This window comes from Neolamprologus brichardi, chromosome 4 (genome assembly GCF_056152115.1).
Source record: "Neolamprologus brichardi isolate AB-2024 chromosome 4, ASM5615211v1, whole genome shotgun sequence".
Taxonomy (NCBI): Eukaryota; Metazoa; Chordata; class Actinopteri; order Cichliformes; family Cichlidae; genus Neolamprologus; species Neolamprologus brichardi.
The window spans coordinates 26,140,001-26,160,000 of record NC_142107.1 but is presented as its reverse complement, the minus strand read 5'-3'; the positions used below and the strand labels follow the sequence as shown (position 1 = coordinate 26,160,000).

General features: G+C 43.2%; 2 protein-coding genes across 2 annotated transcripts in view; one reads left to right on the top strand and one right to left on the bottom strand.

Annotated features, from left to right (window-relative positions):
• LOC102791081 (integrin alpha-3-like) overlaps positions 1–17,711 on the top strand; it is a 27,916-nt gene extending 10,205 nt beyond the window's left edge. The window contains exons 16-28 of the mRNA XM_087840223.1: positions 410–553; positions 629–726; positions 2,474–2,642; positions 3,576–3,662; positions 3,766–3,845; positions 3,920–3,997; positions 13,534–13,636; positions 13,707–13,883; positions 14,027–14,149; positions 14,367–14,477; positions 16,083–16,181; positions 16,281–16,406; positions 16,802–17,711. Of these exons, the coding sequence (XP_087696349.1) occupies positions 410–553; positions 629–726; positions 2,474–2,642; positions 3,576–3,662; positions 3,766–3,845; positions 3,920–3,997; positions 13,534–13,636; positions 13,707–13,883; positions 14,027–14,149; positions 14,367–14,477; positions 16,083–16,181; positions 16,281–16,406; positions 16,802–16,912 (1,506 nt within the window). The 3' untranslated portion in view covers positions 16,913–17,711. The remainder of the gene's footprint in view (positions 1–409; positions 554–628; positions 727–2,473; positions 2,643–3,575; positions 3,663–3,765; positions 3,846–3,919; positions 3,998–13,533; positions 13,637–13,706; positions 13,884–14,026; positions 14,150–14,366; positions 14,478–16,082; positions 16,182–16,280; positions 16,407–16,801) is intronic.
• On the bottom strand, positions 7,467–10,460 carry LOC148103064 (uncharacterized). Its single transcript, XM_087840220.1, has one exon. The coding sequence runs from the start codon at positions 10,458–10,460 to the stop codon at positions 7,851–7,853; it is 2,610 nt and encodes an 869-aa protein (XP_087696346.1). The 3' UTR covers positions 7,467–7,850.
• Positions 17,712–20,000: the final 2,289 nt, after the last annotated feature.

The following is a 20,000-nucleotide window of genomic DNA, read 5'->3' as shown; positions in this document are numbered from 1 at the left end:
TTATTAATGCGGCTGCTGACAGACTCCACATCCTGCTTCTCAGCCACAGCTCAACAGGAAAACCACAGCGAGCATCTGAGGTGGTGTGTAGGCAGGTTAAATCTCTGCAGGTCGAAGCAAAAGTCACGTTCATGTGTTTCTGATCGCGTTCGCTCGGCTCTCGTCCTGTTTTCACTCTGTGATTCTGTTTCAGTCTGTCAGCGAGCCGGCTGTTTCTCGTGCTTTCAGTCCACTGACTCGTGTTTACTTCACATTCCTGCTGATCACCACCTGCTTTCAGCCTGATTTCCTCAGCTCCAAGTGGCCAGTTCGCATCAGTCCGCCTGGACAGATCCTGCAAAGAAGCTCCTGCAGTCATGTTGCACTGAGCTGATGTTCAGTTTCTGTTCTGTGTTCTTATGTTCTGAAGACTGTAATCAGAGACAAAGTGGAGCCTCTGGTGTTCTCCTTGAATGCCTCCTTGTACGAGAAGTTTCCCAAGAAAAAAAAGAACGTGCAGGACCTGAAACGCCTCCCGGTGCTGAGTGAGACGCCCCAACCCATCAGAACCCAGGTCAGAACCCATCAGAACCTTTTTATAGGAAAGCCAAACCCTGCTGGTCTGACCGATGCTGTCCTTGTCCCTCAGATCCACATCCAGAAGGCCTGTGGTCCTGATAACCGCTGCCACAGCAACCTGCAGATGGCGGCTCGGTTCACCGATGAGAGCCAGCGAGCTTTCCCCGAGTGAGTGAACAAAGACACTGCTCAGCCCAAAAAAGATGGTTGGACAGAAACACTCAGCAGGAAGCACGAGGTCATGTGATAAGAAGCCAATTTAAAGGCATGCTGAAGCAGATAAGAAGCTCTGTACATCACTGGGGTTAAAGTCTTTGTTATTATTTATCATTATTTATTATCTCATTTATATTTGCATACCCAGAAATCCACTACACTTGAAAAAGAAAATGAAGCAACTACACGTCTGAGACTAATCACTGTGACAGCTGTATGCTCCATGACTCAGCAGCTTCAGACCCTCCTTTAGCAGCAAGAAGTTGTTGTGATTGATTTCACCAAACAGCATGTTGTTAATTTGCATGAATCTGTTGTCGTTGATGGTGGAGCCAATGAGAATCCATAAGGAATAGAATTGATAAGTGATATCAATAATAAAATCGAAATCGCTAAATTCTTATCAGTTCCCATCCCTGGGCGCACCATGTGAACATCATCGAGTGTTGTGTTGTGACTCGATGCTCCAGTGGATACAGCTGTTTCCTCCTCCTCAGAGTCAGCACAGCCTCACTCACCCCGGGTCACCACTGACCATGTCAGTAATGTCAGTAACGGTCGTCAGTGCATCCCAACACAAACCCAGGCAGTATTCTTTTATTCTATTAAATAAAATGACTGACTGAAGCTTTGAATATCCATCTTCTACAGCATATCAGCTAACGCTGCTGGAGTTATTTTCATCTGAATTAAATGAAATTGATGAATGAAATAGATTTAGGATCGTCCCCATGCTCTGTTTCAACCAATGCTCCGGGCAAACCAGGGTTTGGTGGAGTCTGTGCAGCCTGAGTCCATCGCACACCGACCTGCACCCCCTTGGCACCTTACCGGCACACTGAATGTCTCTACCAGACTGGGTGAGGGTGTTGGAGCACTTTTTCCACCTCCATCAGTGGGTACTCCTGGTGCATGTGTACCGGTTATCTGCACCACCAGCATTGCTGTCCCAATCTTTGTGGGACTTCCAGTGAGCAAGGTGTAGCGTCCACTGTCGCCAAGACCTGTGGTGACAGACGGAGGTTAGTTGGAGATTGTTGTTGCTGTCCTTAAGCGGACAGCCGACACGGGGAAGTGCCACGGGGCCTTCTTCTTGGAGCTGCTGCTAGCTGGTTCTCAGCCAGTGTCACAGCGCTGCCACGGTTCACTTCAGTCTGGCACTGCCACCATCTCTGCCAGTGCCCCCTCTCCTGGATGGGTCCGGGGACTGACATTGTCCTGCTGGGCAGTTGGGGGCCACTGTAACATGTGTTAGTGTTTCAGTGTTTTAATTACAAGGTGCCGACTAGCTCAGATTGTTCCTTTTACCACATTTGATCCCGGTGCAGCTGTCTGCTCTCAGCTCCTTCCTTCTCCACGTCCTGGCGGGCTACTGAAATAGGGCAGAGCTGGCCAACCTTGTCTGGCACCTCCCCCTGAACCCACAGACCACATCCCACTTACTTGATGATTGACTTTGATATTCCACTTACTTCCCTGAAGGTGTTCTGCCAGAAAGCCTGAAGGCCAGTGTCTCCTACTAACTGTTAGGTACTGAGATATCATGAAAAACAAAATAAATTTAACAGAACTGTACAAACATTAAGAATAAACAATAACAGACAAAAGAACAGAAGACTGGCTTAGAGTCTATCAGGTGATTATTAACTAAGACAGCTGCTGAGGTTCGGCCGATGTTTGTGTTCTTGTGTGTTTTCAGGCTTGAGGGTACTCAGGTGATGTACTTCAACTCCACCATCAAGAGGCTGTTTCTGGAGGTTAACGTCAGCAATACACCATCAACAGGTCAACCAGCAGAGGATGCTCACAACACCATTCTGAGCATCAGCATCCCACCATCACTTATCTACTCTGGAGTAGAGACAAAGGTAGAGCAGAGCTCAGACCATCCAAGTGGAACACCACGGTGACTTTGTTAGAGCATAATATCCTATTAGAGCGATTAGAACATGCTGTAGGTATTACAGGTACTGTGCTGCAGTGGTTTGTATCATATCTATCTAACAGACTCCAGTTTGTGCATGTAAATGGAGAGTCCTCTTCACACACTGAGGTTAATTATGGAGTTCCACAGGGTTCAGTGCTAGGACCAATTCTGTTTACATTATACATGCTTCCCCTAGGCAGCATCATTAGAAGACATAGCATACATTTTCACTGCTATGCAGATGACACCCAGCTCTATCTGTCCATGAAGCCAGATAACACACACCAATGAGTTAAACTGCAGGAATGTCTTAAAGACATAAAGACCTGGATGGCCGCTAACTTTCTGCTTCTTAATTCAGATCAAACTGAGGTCATTGTACTTGGCGCTGAAAAGCTTAGAAATGTGGTATCTAACCAGATTCTTCCTCTGGATGGCATTACCTAGGCCTCCAGTAACACTGTGAGGAACCTTGGAGTCATTTTTGACCAGGATATGTCCTTCAACGCACATATTAAACAAATATGTAAGACTGCGTTCTTCCATTTGTGCAACATCTCTAAAATTAGAAATATCCTGTCTCAGAGTGACGCTGAAAAACTAGTTCATGCATTTATTACTTCCAGGCTGGACGACTGTAATTCATTATTATCAGGAAGTCCTAAAAACTCACTGAAAAGCCTTCAGCTAATCCAAAATGCTGCAGCAAGAGTCCTGACAGGGACTAGAAAGAGAGAGCAGATTTCTCCTGTTTTGGCTTCCTGTTAAATCCAGAATTCAAAATCCTGCTCCTCACATACAAGGTCTTAAATAATCAGGATCTTATCTTAATGACCTTGTAGTACCATATCACCCCTTTTCCTTTGTGTTTCAGGGTGACGCCTTGGCAGTGGTGGAGTGCTCTGTGGAGGGGACCTCTCTTCAGTGTGAGCTCGGGAACCCTTTCAGAAGCAACAACAAGGTAGGAAATATCACAGCTGACCAGGGCACTAGCATTGCTGCTGTCTGTACTGCAGGAACTCTGCTGAGCTCTTTCTGATGTATTGTCTCTTCCTGTGTTTCAGGTTCAGGTTCTGATCAAATTTCAGCCATCTGAGATCAGTTTGGACACACGCGAGATCCAGTCTGTGCTGCAGCTGTCCACGTACGGCCTCCACCACACGCCGCTCTCTCTGTGTTTGTTGGAGGTTACTGAGTGGCATTTCTGTGTGTCTTCAGGCTCAGTGAACAGCCGGATCTGTCCCCGATCTCCGTCTCCATGGTGGTGGAGTATTTGCTGCAGACATCGCTCAGTTTGTAAGTACAGGTGCACATCAGGTGGCCCGTCTGAGCTTTAAGCTCACAGCCAGGGAGGACGAAGAACCTGAGTTACGACTCTTTGTTGTGAAATGAATCCAGACTGACAAGGACAGTAACCCTGCCCGAAGTGAGCCGACACAGAACAACCCGAAGCACAGGGGAAATGTTGACCTCAGCTCACAGCGTCAAAATTAATAAAAAATGATGAACATCAGCACATAGATCAGACAGTATCAATAAACACACGCCTTACATCCATGTAAATGCTGAACAGACTGGCTCTAAGTGCTTTATATTCATCATTCATGCAAACACTTGAGTGTGCTCTAGCTCACATATTCATATTCAGATGGAGCATCTTCAGAGCAAGTTGATGATGATGAAGCCTTTGTTTGACGTTACACAAACATCACATCGGGGAGACAGGTCAGAACAGGTAGCTTTGAGGAAAACACTGATGTGTACAACACAATAGGGAGTGGAGGAGAACAACAGAGAACTGTAGTCAGACTGAGCTCCTGGTGGGGCATCAGTGTGAGAACAGAAACTCTAATGAATCTAATAATAACGTATACTTTATTGATCCCCGTGGGGAAATCACTCTCTCTGCATTTGACACATTCACTCAGTGAAGCAGTGGGCAGCCACTAGGCAGGCGCACTGGGGAGCAGTGTGTAGGGACGGTACGGTGCTCAGGTGTACCTGAGGGTAGCTGTTCGGTAGATTCAAACTCCCAACCTTCGGATCACGGGGCGACCGCGCTACCTACTGAGCTATCCCTATGCCTTCACACCGTAACACCATGAAAAGACATGAGTGACCCGGTGTAGACGGCAGCACCTCTGCCCTGTCCAGTTGTGTCTGTGTGTGTTCAACAGAGTGTCCTCTAGCCGACGCAGGTGGCCTTGAAGGGCAGCGAGTCATTAAGTTGGTGTTGGTATCTTGTCCAAGACAGTCAGGGATCAAACCACTAACCGTCCAGTTAGTAGGTGACCTATCTCGTGAGCAGTGTTGGTCAAGTTACTTGAAAAAAATAATCAGTAACTAATTACTGATTACTTCCCCCAAAAAAGTAATCCCATTACGTTACTGATTACTTATTTTCAAAAGTAATTAATTACTTAGTTACTTTTTAAAAACACGATTCACAACCTGAATAGGTGATAAAGTGATAGATCTTTCAGCCCAATTCTACTTTTTCTGCATAACCATCATACAAAATGTAATCAAATGGAAAAGTCTCTTTTTAAAACTTGTTTTATTAGTTTTAATCTTTTAACTTTATGCATCAAGCAAACATTTAATTATCTGCAACATTTTCTGACTGGAAGAAATTAGTTTAATATTTAAACCTATTTTCTGCACATTCCAGCACATAAAATAAAATATTTTGTGTGTTTACACTCAGTCTTTCAAATAGATGCAAGAAAAACACAGCAGACAACAGTAACAAAGCAATGACTGATGACATTATTTTTTAATGACATGTCCACTGATGTGTTTTGTTTGAAGCCAACATCTTTTTCAGTTTCTGTTAAGAGAAAAGTATACTCTCTTCTAAAAATGTCAGATAAAGAAGCAATTCACTCACCTGTTCATCAAGTTTATCCAGGTCTTCCATCTCCTCACAAAGAGCTCCCTTCTTAGACCGGTACAGTTTCAGCAGGCCAGGCACACATTTGTCAAGGGATGCATTGAAGGTCCCCAGGAGGTCTTTGCTTGTGATCCGATGAAATTTTTCAGATATCTAAACAAGACATTCACCAAAATATTGTCATTTATTCAGCACAGAAAATTCCTGGGTAGCGGTCTTGGACAGTCTGCACCATGTTATATGCCTGACTGTGTTATCAACAGCAAAACCTACTTCAAAAATCTCTCATGAATACGTATTTTGCACAGGAATAGAAATACCCTCCACAAAACCCAGTATCAATATGCAAATACATATTATGTTCTAAGTTGCACCAAAATCTGTGACCAATCAGATTCTGTGACCTGCCTTGGTATTCTTTCCCTAACCATCTCAGTCTATAGAAGTCCTATTTCCAGCACTAAAAGAAAACATGCTAAGTCAAAATTATGAGATTGCCTTTCTGTTTCACAATTTCGATTTAGCATGGGGACTCTTTTCTTGAAAGAAATTTCTTTACACATTTCCTGTGTAAAGAGAAGTTTAGGGTAAGGATTTCAATGTAACACTGGCAAGGGTCTTGACTGGAATAGTAGCACAATATAATAAAGTTGGCCAATGCATTGCCCCAGCAAATACTGTACTACTTCAATATAGTCAATCTAGTATAAATCAAATTTGAATAATAATTAAATTATAAATAAATTAGGACAGTCTTACCTCCTCAGAGTAAAACAGCGCAGGTCATCTCTCCTGGACACACACACTGGACACCATAGGCTGACACTCCACGACCTCTCTCCGCCTGAGAGAAAATGTTTGCAATAATGAAACATTTCAATATAATGTAGAAAAAAAAGGAGTTACGGATCGGATTCTCTGATCCTTACTGCGCATGTGCAAAGTCGGACCGTACAGATCGCGTCTACCCGTGGAATTGTACATAAAATCAATACTCCACCAACAAAAAGGCTCTCAAAACAATACAATACTTTCCACAGCTTTGAAGGATGGGTCAGGTGTATCCTTCGTGGCCCACCCTATGCCAGAATTCATAGCACGGCCCAGCCGATTCTAGTTTCCAACAATGGCGGCAGCCACTTAGTTTTAATATTACTCTTATTACCTTTTTCGGGTCACAAAGTAAACTTTCAAGATATTTTCAGGCGAGAATGTAGCCGTGTAAATTTCAAATATCTGCTCAGTTTAATAAGACAAAACATATTTGCAAAAATGCTTCTACGTTTTCGGAGACGTCTGTTACCACCGGCGTCGATAGCTAGCTGGCATATCATTTCATTTTCAAAGTCAGTTTAATTTGAAAACTTTAATCAAATCAACAATTACTAGTTATCATTTTTACAGTGTATATATATATATATATATATATAAAACCAAGTTAACGCTGAAAGTCTGAACATCACTAATGTCACATAACTTTGCCAACATGTGGCCAATAGTAATGTTTTAATGTTCTTCATTATTAAACATTCGCACATAAATAAGTGACGTCATATTCAGTACTTACTTTTGACAGTTCGGCGTTTCAAATTTTAACATTTTTATTTCCTTGAAATCAGTTTGTCTTCATGTAAATGTCTTTATGTACATTCATTCAAGTGGCTCCAAAGTGTTTCCTTCAAACACTTGACAAGAAAAATGTGATATTTAACGATATGCTAAGACTAAGACACAAATCAGACAAAAACAGATGCAGCGTGATCACAAACAGACACATGTTGGCTACATGTTGATGCTAAATGACTAAAATCACACGTGCAACACTTTCTACATATTTGACAACAGAAGAAAAACACAAACAAAGTTAGAATGTATTTTTGATTATTTTAAATTTTTATTTTATGCCAAATTAGATTTTTAGCATAATCAAGCACCAAATCACAAAGTCTCCTCCCTGTTTGTACTGTAAGGTCAAAACCCTACAGTACTACAGAGAACCCCAACAATCAAATGATCCCCCTCTGAGCAAGCACGAGGCGACTGTGGGGAAGAAAAACTCCCTTTAAGAGGAAGAAACTTCCAACGGAACCGGGCTCAGAAGGGGCGGCCATCCGCTGCGACCGGTTGGGGGGATGGAAATCAAAAAGGAGACGAGATGGCGTGAACTACAGTTGTTAAAATTTGGATTTGGTGCTAAAATTCTGCTTCAAGATGTTAAAAGAAGCAGGGCGGCGGGGAAAAGCCAGGATGGTCATTTCAATCATCTCTGGCTTTAGTGAACCACCTAAAGGGTTTTCCCAGAGTTTTTCCCAACGCTGAAAAAAACCTGGAAATTTTGGACTTTTTGGGAGGACTGGGAATGACTCCGAGGAGCATTTTTAGATGCTTTATCAGAGCTTCATCAAAAGACGCATCCTTTGCCATCGCAGCCTTTAACACATTGTCTGGGGAGCCAAACTCCTTGATGAGGCATTTGGCCATTTTCTTGATGAACTTTTTCTTGTCATTCATCAGACTTGTGGCAGACTCTGTGCTGCTGAGTTCAGGCTGCATCACATCTCTCAGACGCTTGAGGACCGCGTCTACTTCTTTTGTAGTACATGCTGCCCTGGCAAAAAAGTGTTGAGTTGCAGGTTTTGATTTTCTGATGACTCTCATCATGAGGATAAAAGCGAGGTCACTGGAAATTTTCTCAGCATCAGAAGATGACACTGATACAGACCTCATCTCTGACATGTCAGAGGAATCCTTGAGTGAGCCTGAAACACTGGCAGAGCGTTTTTGGGGAGAAATGCTCCCAGACTTTGGTGTCTGACGTGACTGATCAAGTTCCTGAGAGCATTTTTCTGGGGTAATGCTCCCAGATTTTGGTGACTGATCAGACACCTGATCAGACACCTTATCAGGTGTCTGATCAGGTGTCTGATCAGGTGCCAGACAGCATTTTTCTGGGGTAATGCTCCCAGATTTTGGTGTCTGATCAGGTGCCAGACAGCATTTTTCTGGGGTAATGCTCCCAGATTTTGTTGTTACAGGTAATGGAACAGATTCTCTTCCACTGCCATCTGAATCCGTGCTTGTTTCCTTTGTTGGCGTCCTCGTTCTTTTAATAATTTTCTGGATGTCTTCCACAGCCTCAGAAATATTGTCCTCAATCAGTTGATCTTGGTTGTCGTTCTCCACCCAGAGTAAAAGCTTTTGGACAAACTTTTCTACTTCGTCTTCTACGAGCACATAGAGGACTTCGGCAGAAAAGGGACGCTGTGATCCATGTGCTGGTTGTGGAGTCCTGGAGATGACAGTGTCAGACAGGGATCTACCCATTACAGGTTCGGGGACTTGATACAGTCGATCCGTCATAAGTAGATCAAACATTTTTGCCGTTAACTCCACAGTAAAATCTCTGGTTCCCCCACTAGTTAATTTCTCATATAACCGATTAACGTCTGATCTAATCGCGTCAAAGTCGACGGGAGAGGAACGTATGTACCGGAGCAGTGTGTTTCGGCTGGAAACCATGCTTTTATCAGAGGGCACTGTGCCACCTTTGGGGAACTTGAAAATGTTTTTTAGACAAACAAAAAAATTTCTGTTTGCCGTTATTACTTTTCTCAGCTCTTTTGTCATTTTTTCAAATTGTTTTCTCGCAAACATGAAAAAGCGCTGTTTGCGTTCGAGCTCGGGGCGAGGGGTGAAAGGCAACAGTCTGAAGAAGAAGTCTCTCATCTTGTTGATAATTAATCCTGCATTAAAGGCAGGTTTGGGTAAGTGACACCTCTCACAGTGCTCTTCACTGCTTACATCCATGTTGCCAGTTATCTCATTTACGATATCAGCTGCAAACGCTTCTACCGGGGTTGGAGCTCGGAAACTTTGGCTTCCTGCAGCTCGTTTTATTTCGTCCTTTTCTGTTAGATGTTGACTGTTAGAGTCGTCCACATCTTTATCTGTCATCTCTCCATCTGAGCGTGATGACAGGATCACAGAAATCTCTGTGATTGCTGATTGCACGGACATCTTTGAATCCGTACTTTCTGTACCGGAATCAGAGCCGCTCGACGCGCACCGGCAGCGCAGCTTACGCGCTACATGCCTTTTAAGGCACGAGGCAGCGTGGCAAACCATGCGGTGCAGCTTTTTAATATTACTACATTTGCCGCTGACATAAACGGCGGGGTCTTGCGGGAGATCGGGGCTTTCTCTAATGAGTTTGACCGTTGAGCTGACCTTTTCGGAGATCTCTTCCTCGACCATCCGTGTCAGCTCGTCAGCGCTCTCATGTCGCTGTTCCGGGACGTTAAGAGCGCCGGCGATGGCGGCTGAGATGGAGACTCCGAGGGACGGGCTTATTTTCCCCGCACCTGAAGGCTCCGGATCCTCCTTCGTCATGCCACCCTGAATAACAGGAAGGGCATTTTTGAGGATTGTGCTAGAGGCGATCTGAATGATTTCACAAATCATATCAGCGAGCACCGCTCGGACGCCTGAGTCGCATGTGCCACCTTCTATCACGCTCCACTGAGCTCCAGAGAGCCTTTCGAAGCACCTGTTGATAGGTGGCAAAATCTGGTCTGGTGTGACCACGACTGAATTGTCATTTACACTGAGTGTTGACATGGTTGTATCGCACATTAGATTTTCTGGGTTTGAGAGAACCGCTGGATAATTTCCTTGTTTGGGAGAACGCCGACTGTTGAACATTTGCAAACAGATGAGCAGTAATGTTTCTGTGTGAGAGCCCCTATTTAAGGCTTTCCCTGCCTGTGACGTGGCTGTGACGATCAAAGCAGAAGCTAATTCCTTTGATCTGCCAGTGACGTCACACAGAACGCACGAGCACACGGATAGAAGCCGCGCGCTCACCATATCCCAGGATTCACTGCGGCTGCGTCCCAATTCAGGGTCTGCACGCTTGAAGTACGCGCACTACGTACGTGCGTACTATAAGTACGCGAAGTGCGGAAGTGAGAGGCTTGTGAAATGGGACGGTCTAGCCTTCGTCGCGCTGTTCAGGTTGCCTAGCAACCACGATACTAACCGCGAGAAACGTTACAGCTTTGTTTGACAGAAATGAAGGAGAAAATTGTTTTGTTGGTCAATCATTTTTGTCATGACATCACTTTGATTAGTTGAGTATCTGAGGCTGAGACCACAGGACTGTAAAACATGATTGTTGGGCTTCATTTCTGTACTGAACAGTCATTTAAGATTAGCTAGTAAATAACAATTAGCTAATGTTGTTCATGAGACTAAAATCATCTCACTGTGGTAATGTAAATATAATATGGACAATATTATAGTATTGTCAGATTATTATGATATATATATATGTAACCTGTGTGATTCTGCTTTGTGTCTGATAACAAAGTTAAAGAAAGAAAGGCCTCCAAGTAAATAATTTGCCCGCTCCAGCTCCTACGACCAAATACAAACAGTGGGGAAGAGGGTTAGCTCAACCCACCACAACTTCCAAGCTAGCAAGAAGTATGTATTCATGCTAGCATTTATGGCGCCTAAAACCCATGTATGATACACACATACTACACACTTGTAACATCTAACAAAAAACAGGCTTAATAATGACAATAATTGAACTAAAATCACAATCAGAAACATCCAGGTGGCTAAATATGCATTATATGAGCGTTTTACAGTGTTGGGAAAGAAATGACACCCACCTCTCCCACAGGGGAATTGTAGAAAAGGGGAGAGGCAAAAGGGGTACACTGTATTTATAGGGTTGCACCAAAGAAGAAGAAGAAAAGAATGAGGAGGGGCTCTAACTGATAATGAACATAACTACAGGCTTGGAGGTCCTATAAGTCAGGTATAAAAGGAACAGTTTGGGGGTTTAGGACACATTTTGTGTAATTATAACAAGGTGATTTATGACCCTGTTACAGTCACCCCCCAAGAATTACACAAAATACTAAAGAGTACACCAAAAAAATAAAAAAATAAATAAAATGTATAAACCCACAATAACAGATACAGTGGCCTCAAACAAATTCACATCACATATACAATGATTTAGATCAGCAACATAGCTTCCTCCAAGGAGGATAAGAGACCTGAGACCCGCTCTGCGCCTAGCAAGATCCCAGGACACACTATAGACAAAATGAGGTGCCATTTACACCACACAAAACAGGCCATATTATCTATATCTATATCTATATATATAGATATATATATATATATCTATATATATCTATAGATATATATATATATATATATATATATATATATATATATATATATATATATAGATAGATAGATAGATAGATAGAGATATATATATATATATATAGATATAGATATAGATATATATAGATATATATATACTTTTCACAGATAGAAATCACAAAGGGCTTCACAATAAAACCATAAATATAAATGAAATAATATTAATTAAAAGCTCGTTTGTATAGAAACATCAGTGAGGTCTACACAGAGGATTCCACAGTGCCTGAACAGCCGAACTGAGTACGTCGGACCAACAGTGACCTCTGACCTGAAGACCCGAGTGCTCGGGAAGAAGCTCGAGGTTTTAGCAGGAGGAGCTTCACCTGCTCACCTGACTACCATGGGACTCAGAGCCTTTAGTTGTTCTGCCCCGAGACTTTGGATGCACTACCACTTTTAAATCACTACTCAAAACCAGTGTTGGTCAAGTTACCTGAAGAAAGTAATCAGTAACTAATTACTAATTACTTCCCCAAAAAAGTAATCCCATTACTTTACTGATTACTTATTTTCAAAGGTAATTAATTACTTAGTTACTTAGTTTTTACTTTTTAAAAAACAAAATTTACAGCCTGAATAGGTGATAAAGTGATAGATCTTTCAGCCCAATTCTACTTTTTCTGCATAATCATCATACAAAATGTGATCAAATGGAAAAGTCTCTTTTTAAAACTTGTTTTATTAGTTTTAATCTTTTAACTTTATGCATCAAGCAAACATTTAATTATCTGCAACATTCTCTGACTGGAAGAAATTAGTTTAACATTTAAACCTATTTTCTGCACATTCCAGCAAAAAAAAAAAAAAAAAAAAAATATATATATATATATATATATATATATATATATATATATATATATATATATATATATGTTTACACTCAGTCTTTCAAATAGATGCAAGTAAAACACAGCAGAAAATAAATAAAGTCAAAGACTAGCGGTCCTGTTGCTCTATTTTCACCTGTAAAGCAGGAGTGGGGTAGGCGGAGGGTTACCCTGGTGCAGGTGTGCAGCGGTCAGTGGAAGAATCCGCGAGTTTCTCTGTGAGTTTCCCATTACGTCATAGCTACTCGGTGCTTGCTCGGAAGTTTAGGGGTTTTTTCGCTGTAAAAAGAAGTTTTCTTCCCACGCACAACGGACACTAATGTTTTTGTCACTTTTTATGGAATCAAACTCAAAGTAAGGTCAGTACTTCCACGCTTTAAACGCTGCACGCTCATACTCTCTCTGCACTCGATATATGATCCATTGTTGATCTGCACACAGCTGTTGTCACGAACGTCACACTCGCTTACGTCACTGTCATGAGACATTCTCGCAAAAAAATCACGGTTTTAGTAACGCAGTAACGCAGCGTTCCTACGGGAAAGTAACGGTAATCTAATTACTGTTTTTGCAATAGTAATCCCTTACTTTACTCGTTACTTGAAAAAAGTAATCGGATTACAGTAACGTGTTACTGCCCATCTCTGCTTGTGAGCTACAGACACCCCGTACTTATATGGTTAATGGGGACAAGGAAGTGAGGCAGGTATGAAGAGGATGAAGCGTGCAACCCACTGCACTCGGGAGTGCTGGACAGGTGAAAAGAAGGGCCACAGTGGTCCACAGAAACGCTCCCACACGGAGCCACACTTCTCAGTATGTTAAATGGAGAAGGCGTGGTAACCTTTCATCTGGTACCCCGACAGAATTTCAACGTCAGGCCCCACCTCCTTCAGTGGTCATGTGATCGGTGAGGTGGCAATGAAGAAGACCGAGGACATCGGCAGCCTGCTGCTCTTGACCTTCCAGGTTAGTCTGAAAACATTTACAGTTCTGCGTGACCCTCACCAGGTCAGGTGTGAACGGTATTCTCCATCAGGTGCATGTCCAGGGAAAGCCGCTGGGCCACCTGGGCACCCTGGAGGTGGAGTTTGATTGGCCGATGGAAGCCACCAATGGGAAGTGGCTGCTGTACCTCACAGAGATCCAAATAAACGGTACTTCAGAGCCTCGCTGCTCTCCACCCGGCAACATCATTAATCCTCTCAACCTCACGGTAACCACAGCAAAATCAGCCTCATACACTCCTTTCAAAATAAAAGTCGTTCTTCTTTAGAATAAAGGCCGATTAAAACTGAACTGTTTACCAAAGATTTTAAACTTGTCTCTGAAAGTTAGCCTGTCTTCCTGTTGGTTCAGCTGTCAAAAGAGGAGAAGAAGAAGATGAAGAGGAATCTGGATGAATTAAACGAGGAAGAGGAGCAGACCGGCAGAACTCCAACTGTCCTCCATCTTCAGAGGAAGAGGAAGCGCTACAGTCTGGTACAGACACAAGCACGGGGACACACTGTTTCTACAAGCTTGTTGACAATCTTGGAGGACAGGACAGTTTTAAATGTGGGGACATTTAGGAGAGAGGACAATTTGAGGAACATTTTGACATGTTTTAGAAAACTGAGGGCTTCTGAAGAACATGAGGACAGTTTTATGAGGACGTCCACAGTTGTGTTTCAAAGTAACCACAGTAACCGTGTTGCAGGACTGTGTCCGCGGAGCGAGGTGTGTGAAGTTCGTCTGTCCTCTCGTCAGCATGAACAACTCGGCGACTCTGACCATCAAAGCCCGACTGTGGAACTCCACCATGATCGAGGTAAAAGGGCAGCCCCCGTCTTGTACCCTCATTTAATGCTGCTTTCATTCTGCTGGTTCACTTCCTGCCAGCATGCAAACATTTAGCAGCTAAAGAAGCAAACGGAGACCAGTGTTGGTCAAGTTACTTGAAAAAAGTAATCAGTAACTAATTACTGATTACTTCCCCAAAAAAGTAATCCCATTACTTTACTGATTACTTATTTTCAAAAGTAATTAATTAAGTTACCAGGACATGTCCTTCAACGCACATATTAAACAAATATGTAAGACTGCGTTCTTCCATTTGTGCAACATCTCTAAAGTTAGAAATATCCTGTCTCAGAGTGACGCTGAAAAACTAGTTCATGCATTTATTACTTCCAGGCTGGACGACTGTAATTCATTATTATCAGGAAGTCCTAAAAACTCCCCGAAAAGCCTTCAGCTAATCCAAAATGCTGCAGCAAGAGTCCTGACAGGGACTAGAAAGAGAGAGCATATTTCTCCTGTTTTGGCTTCCTGTTAAATCCAGAATTCAAAATCCTGCTCCTCACATACAAGGTCTTAAATAATCAGGCCCCATCTTATCTTAATGACCTTGTAGTACCATATCACCCTATTAGAGCACTTCGCTCTCGCTCTGCAGGCCTACTTGTTGTTCCTAGAGTATTTAAAAGTAGAATGGGAGGCAGAGCCTTCAGTTTTCAGGCCCCTCTTCTGTGGAACCAGCTTCCAGTTTGGATTCAGGAGACAGACACTATCTCTACTTTCAAGATTAGGCTTCAAACTTTCCTTTTTGCTTAAGCATATAGTTAGGGCTGGACCAGGTGACCCTGAATCCTCCCTTAGTAATGCTGCAATAGATGTAGGCTGCCGGGGGATTCCCATGATGCATTGAGTTTTTCCTTTCCAGTCACCTTTCTCACTCTCTATGTATTAACAGACCTCTCTGCATTGAATCATATCTGTTATTAACCTCTGTCTCTCTTCCACAGCATGTCTTTATCCTGTCTTCCTTCTCTCACCCCAACCAATCACAGCAGATGGCCCCGCCCCTCCCTGAGCCTGGTTCTGCTGGAGGTTTCTTCCTGTTAAAAGGGAGTTTTTCCTTCCCACTGTCACCAAAGTGCTGCTCATAGGGGGTCATATGATTGTTGGGTTTTTCTCTGTATCTATGAAGCGCCTTGAGGCGACTTTTGTTGTGATTTGGCGCTATATAAATAAAATTGAATTGTTACTGCTCATCTCTGACGGCGACCAGAAGAATTCAAAACTAGAGCTTAAAGAGACTAAACCGTCCGCATCACAACTACAGAGACAAGTGGTTTTTATTCTATTTGTTACATTTTATTTAGATTGATAGTTTCTATTTTTGGTTTCTTTTGCTCTATATTTTTTAAACTAGATTTTTTTTTGTCTGTGTGTAAAAGTGTTGTTGAAATTAACCCTCGTTATCATTTAAATACTGCATGAAAACTCTTAAGACCTCTGAAATGCAACAAATGTCATCCTGTGAGCTCAGAAAGCATTTCTGTCCCCAAACCTGCAGACACCTGTGCTCAGATATCAGGACTGTTTGTTTTCATCCTCTCATGACCAGTTATCGCTTCTTGTTGTGTTTCAGGACTACAGCGATGCAAGCAGTGTCTTGGTTCAAGGCCAGGCGTCTCTGAAGCTGCAGACCAACAAACCCACCGTGAACATGGAGTCTCACAGCTCGCAGGTAACAGATTGCAGCTAGTGCCCCCTAAGGACCATTGCACCGTCCTTCACAGTTCGCTGTATGTGGCTGTAGTTTGAATCTCTGAGGTATTCTCTGCAGATTGAGGTCTACATCTATCCAGATCTGGGGCTACAGGTGGACTCTGGCGCCCCCCTATGGATCATCATGTTGTCTGCCCTGGCAGGTGTCCTGCTGCTGGCTCTCATCTGTCTGCTGCTCTGGAAGGTAACCCGGGTGTTAACATACAGAAATGATGCAGCAGATAACGTCATAGTCCAGGGAAACTTTTTGGCTATTATCCCCCGTCTCCACAGTACTCATATTGTTATAATAACAGCTTAATTTCAGCTGCCTGGTGTTTTGTGTGTTTTGATCAGAGGAAGTCTTTAAATTGCTCATTTGGCATAGAAACTGGGAGAAAACGTCTTAAATGATTCCAGTGAAATCTTTGTTCCTGAGCTGGAATTACAAACCATCTCTGAAAACTCAAGAGTGTCCGCTGGTTCCAGTTTTAGGTTCCAGAGCAGCATCAACTCATCACCACTCATCACCATTCATCATTCATCTGTATCGTGAGCTTTATCTCTGTAAAGTGTTGTGTGTCGCCCCCTGCTGTTCAGTGTGGGTTCTTCAGGAGAGCCAGCACCAGGGAGCTGTACCAGGCAAAGACCCAGAAGGCCAGGATGAAGAGCCAGCCATCTGAGAACGACAGGCTGACCGAGGAGCTCTGAGGCTGGGGCACCGCAGCCAGAGAGCCCGGCTGTGAGGACCAGAGGTGGAAGGGTTACCAACTGATTACTGAGACTATGAAAAGTGCTGAGTCAGATCAAAGTTAAAAAGTGCTTGTTTAAAATAGTCAGCACTGATCCTTTGAGGTTCTTTGAAATTTTGTCTTAAATTTGATCAATTCTAGGTTTTTACTAATAACGACACCCCCACAAATTCATCTCCCATAATAAAACCTGTTTCATCCATAATCTCAGGAACCATTTGACCTCCTGTTTCCATCCTTTTCTAATTGATCAGCTCACCAAAAAATGTGCTTGCTTATGTTTGTTGGCTTTTCTCTGCAGATTTGATGGAGCTTTTATTCTGAAAGGAGCCACAAAGGACACATTAACGGAAACGGCAGAAAAAAATTAAGCGGGCTCACCCTTTAATGTGTCTGTGGCCCCACCTGCTAGATTTTTGCAGCCAATCAAATCAAATTTCACACACACAAATCCCGACAGACTCCTTAAACCAACAAATATTCAGTTTGCTGTCAATGCAAGGGATTATGGGAAATCACCCCAAACTAGCACCAGCATGAATCTGCCTTTCAGCAGATCACTGGTTATCCCAGCAAGCTCACCTGTGTCACCTGTTCACTGCCTCTGTGTCTCTGTGGACATACAAGGTCTCTGATCCTTCTTTTTCTCTGCAGTGCGGGTTCTTTGTGCGTCAGGGGGTGTGGCGGGCGGTGGCGCTCCATCAGGGGAGGATTATGGGTAAAGACGACCTGCAACAGCAGCACATGGATGCTGACGGATTCCTGATCCAGGACCAGGTCTCCTCATGTCGAAACAGGAAGTCCCCGAAACACTGGGTCACTTCCTGGACTGAGACTCACTGAGAGACTCTCAGCGTCTGAAAAAATAAACCAGACCGGACCAAACTGGACCAAAACAAACCAGTTCTAACTGGACCAAACTGGACTAGACCAAACCAAACCAGTTCTAACTGGACCAAACTGGACTAGACCAAACCAAACCAGTTCTAACTGGACCAACACACTGCCAGTGTGAGTCTGCTGTCATGTGAAAACCTCGTGATGTGTTTACATTCATGTTGTAGACGGAGATGTGAGGTTTCCAGCTGACAGCAAGCACAGAAGATTATAGATGATTGGTTATTGATCTGTGTATATGTGTACATCTCTTAGCCATGGATTGGAAACAGATTGGTGTTTTCCTTTAAAGGGCTGGAATCAAAATGAGGGGACTGCTCCTTTAATATGGCAGCAGTCATGTCTTTGTGCTGCCTTCAAGGACTCCCCGTAAAATCTCCTTTGAGAAAGCTGTTAGTAAAACCATCCCGGTTGCCTTTAGGTGCGGTCGGCTCTTCTGTGAAACTGTTTGGTGTCTCGTGTACTTTTACAGGCTGTTTTTGTATATTTGTGATATTTCTGACTGTGCTTGAAAGTCTATGTAAAATGTGGGTGCGTTAACTGCATATCAGTGTCTTTGTCAATGATATTAAACTATGTTTTGTATTATTAACTGGCTCTGCTGTTTAGAATAGAATAGAATAGAATAGAATAATCCTTTAATTGTCCCACAAGGGGAAATTTGGTTGTAACAGCAGCCAGAAAGACACATATACAAACAAAACAGGACACAGAGCAGAAACATACACAATTTTTCTTACATATTTACATTAAGGACAATGGTTACTATAAACAGAGAGTACTGTACAGTTATTAAATTAAATAAAAATAACTACAGATAGGAGGCAAACCAGGTTGTAGTGCGAATCGGTTGATTAAATTATTGCAGTTACAGCGCTGATGTAAACATCTGTGTTTGTTGGGAGCAGTTCTGATTGTACAGTCTGACAGCTGCAGGGAGGAAGGACCTGCAGAAACGCTCCTTCATCATCGAGGATGCAGCAGTCTGTCACTGAAGCAGCTCTGCAGCAACATCTACATGCATGGGCTGGGAGACTCCGTCCATCAGAGATGTTGTTTTGGCCAGAGTCCTTCTGTCTCCCACCACCTGCACTGGGTCCAGGGTGCATCCCAGAACAGAGCTGGCCCTCCTGATGAGTTTATCCAACCTCTTCCTCTCAGCTGCTGATAAACTGCTGCTCCAACATACAACACTGTAAAAAATGACAGATGCCACCACAGAGTCATAGAAGGTCTTTAAAAGCGCTCCCTGGACTCCAAATGACCTCAGCCGCCTCAGCAGAGTCTGCTCTGACCCTTCCTGTAAAGAGCATCAGTGTTGTGGCTCCAGTTTATTATTCAGGTGAACACCCAGGTACCTGTAAGAGTCCACTATCTCAATGTCCACTCCCTGGATGTTCACCGGGGTCAGTGTGGTGGGTCTGCATCTCCGGAAGTCCACCACCCACTCCTTGGTTTTCCCTGCGTTGATCAGCAGGTGGTTCTGCTGACGCCAGTCCACAAAGTCCAGAGTCCACCGTCTGTACTCTGAGTCGTTGTTGTTTACCTGCAGTGATGTGCTCAGGGTCTACTTTAGCTAACGTTCCTGGCATCTTTGGTCATTTGAGGATCAACAGGAGCAAATGAAAGATAAAACACATCATCATTTATTGTCTCTCAGCCAGCAGACCTGTTTGAAATATTTGAAGGTCATTGAGTCAGTAGATATTCATATATAGATGAGTATCAATTATTCTGACTGCAACTATTGTCCTTGGCTGATTTACAATGACGGCTTGTTTAGTTCATGTAGGCAGTATCAGCAGACTGCGACTGGCTGGCCGGTTAGTGACCTTGAGAGCCTTTAAGACCCTCAAGGTCACCATAAAATGTAATATTATTATTATTGTAGTCCAGAGAAATCCATTTTGTAAGTTTGTCCGATGTTGACTTACTAACTTTGGTCCTGAAACCAGACATATCATCAAGTTTGGGCTGCCAACTAGTGATGTGTCGGTCGCGAACGAGACTGCTCTCAGAGCTGGAACTTTGAAGTGAACGAGGCGAGCCGGCTCCTTATGTTTCTGTCCTGTGTCCTGTTTGTTTGTATGTGTCTTTCTGGCTGCTCTTACAACCAAATTTCCCCTTGTGGACAATTAAAGGATTATTCT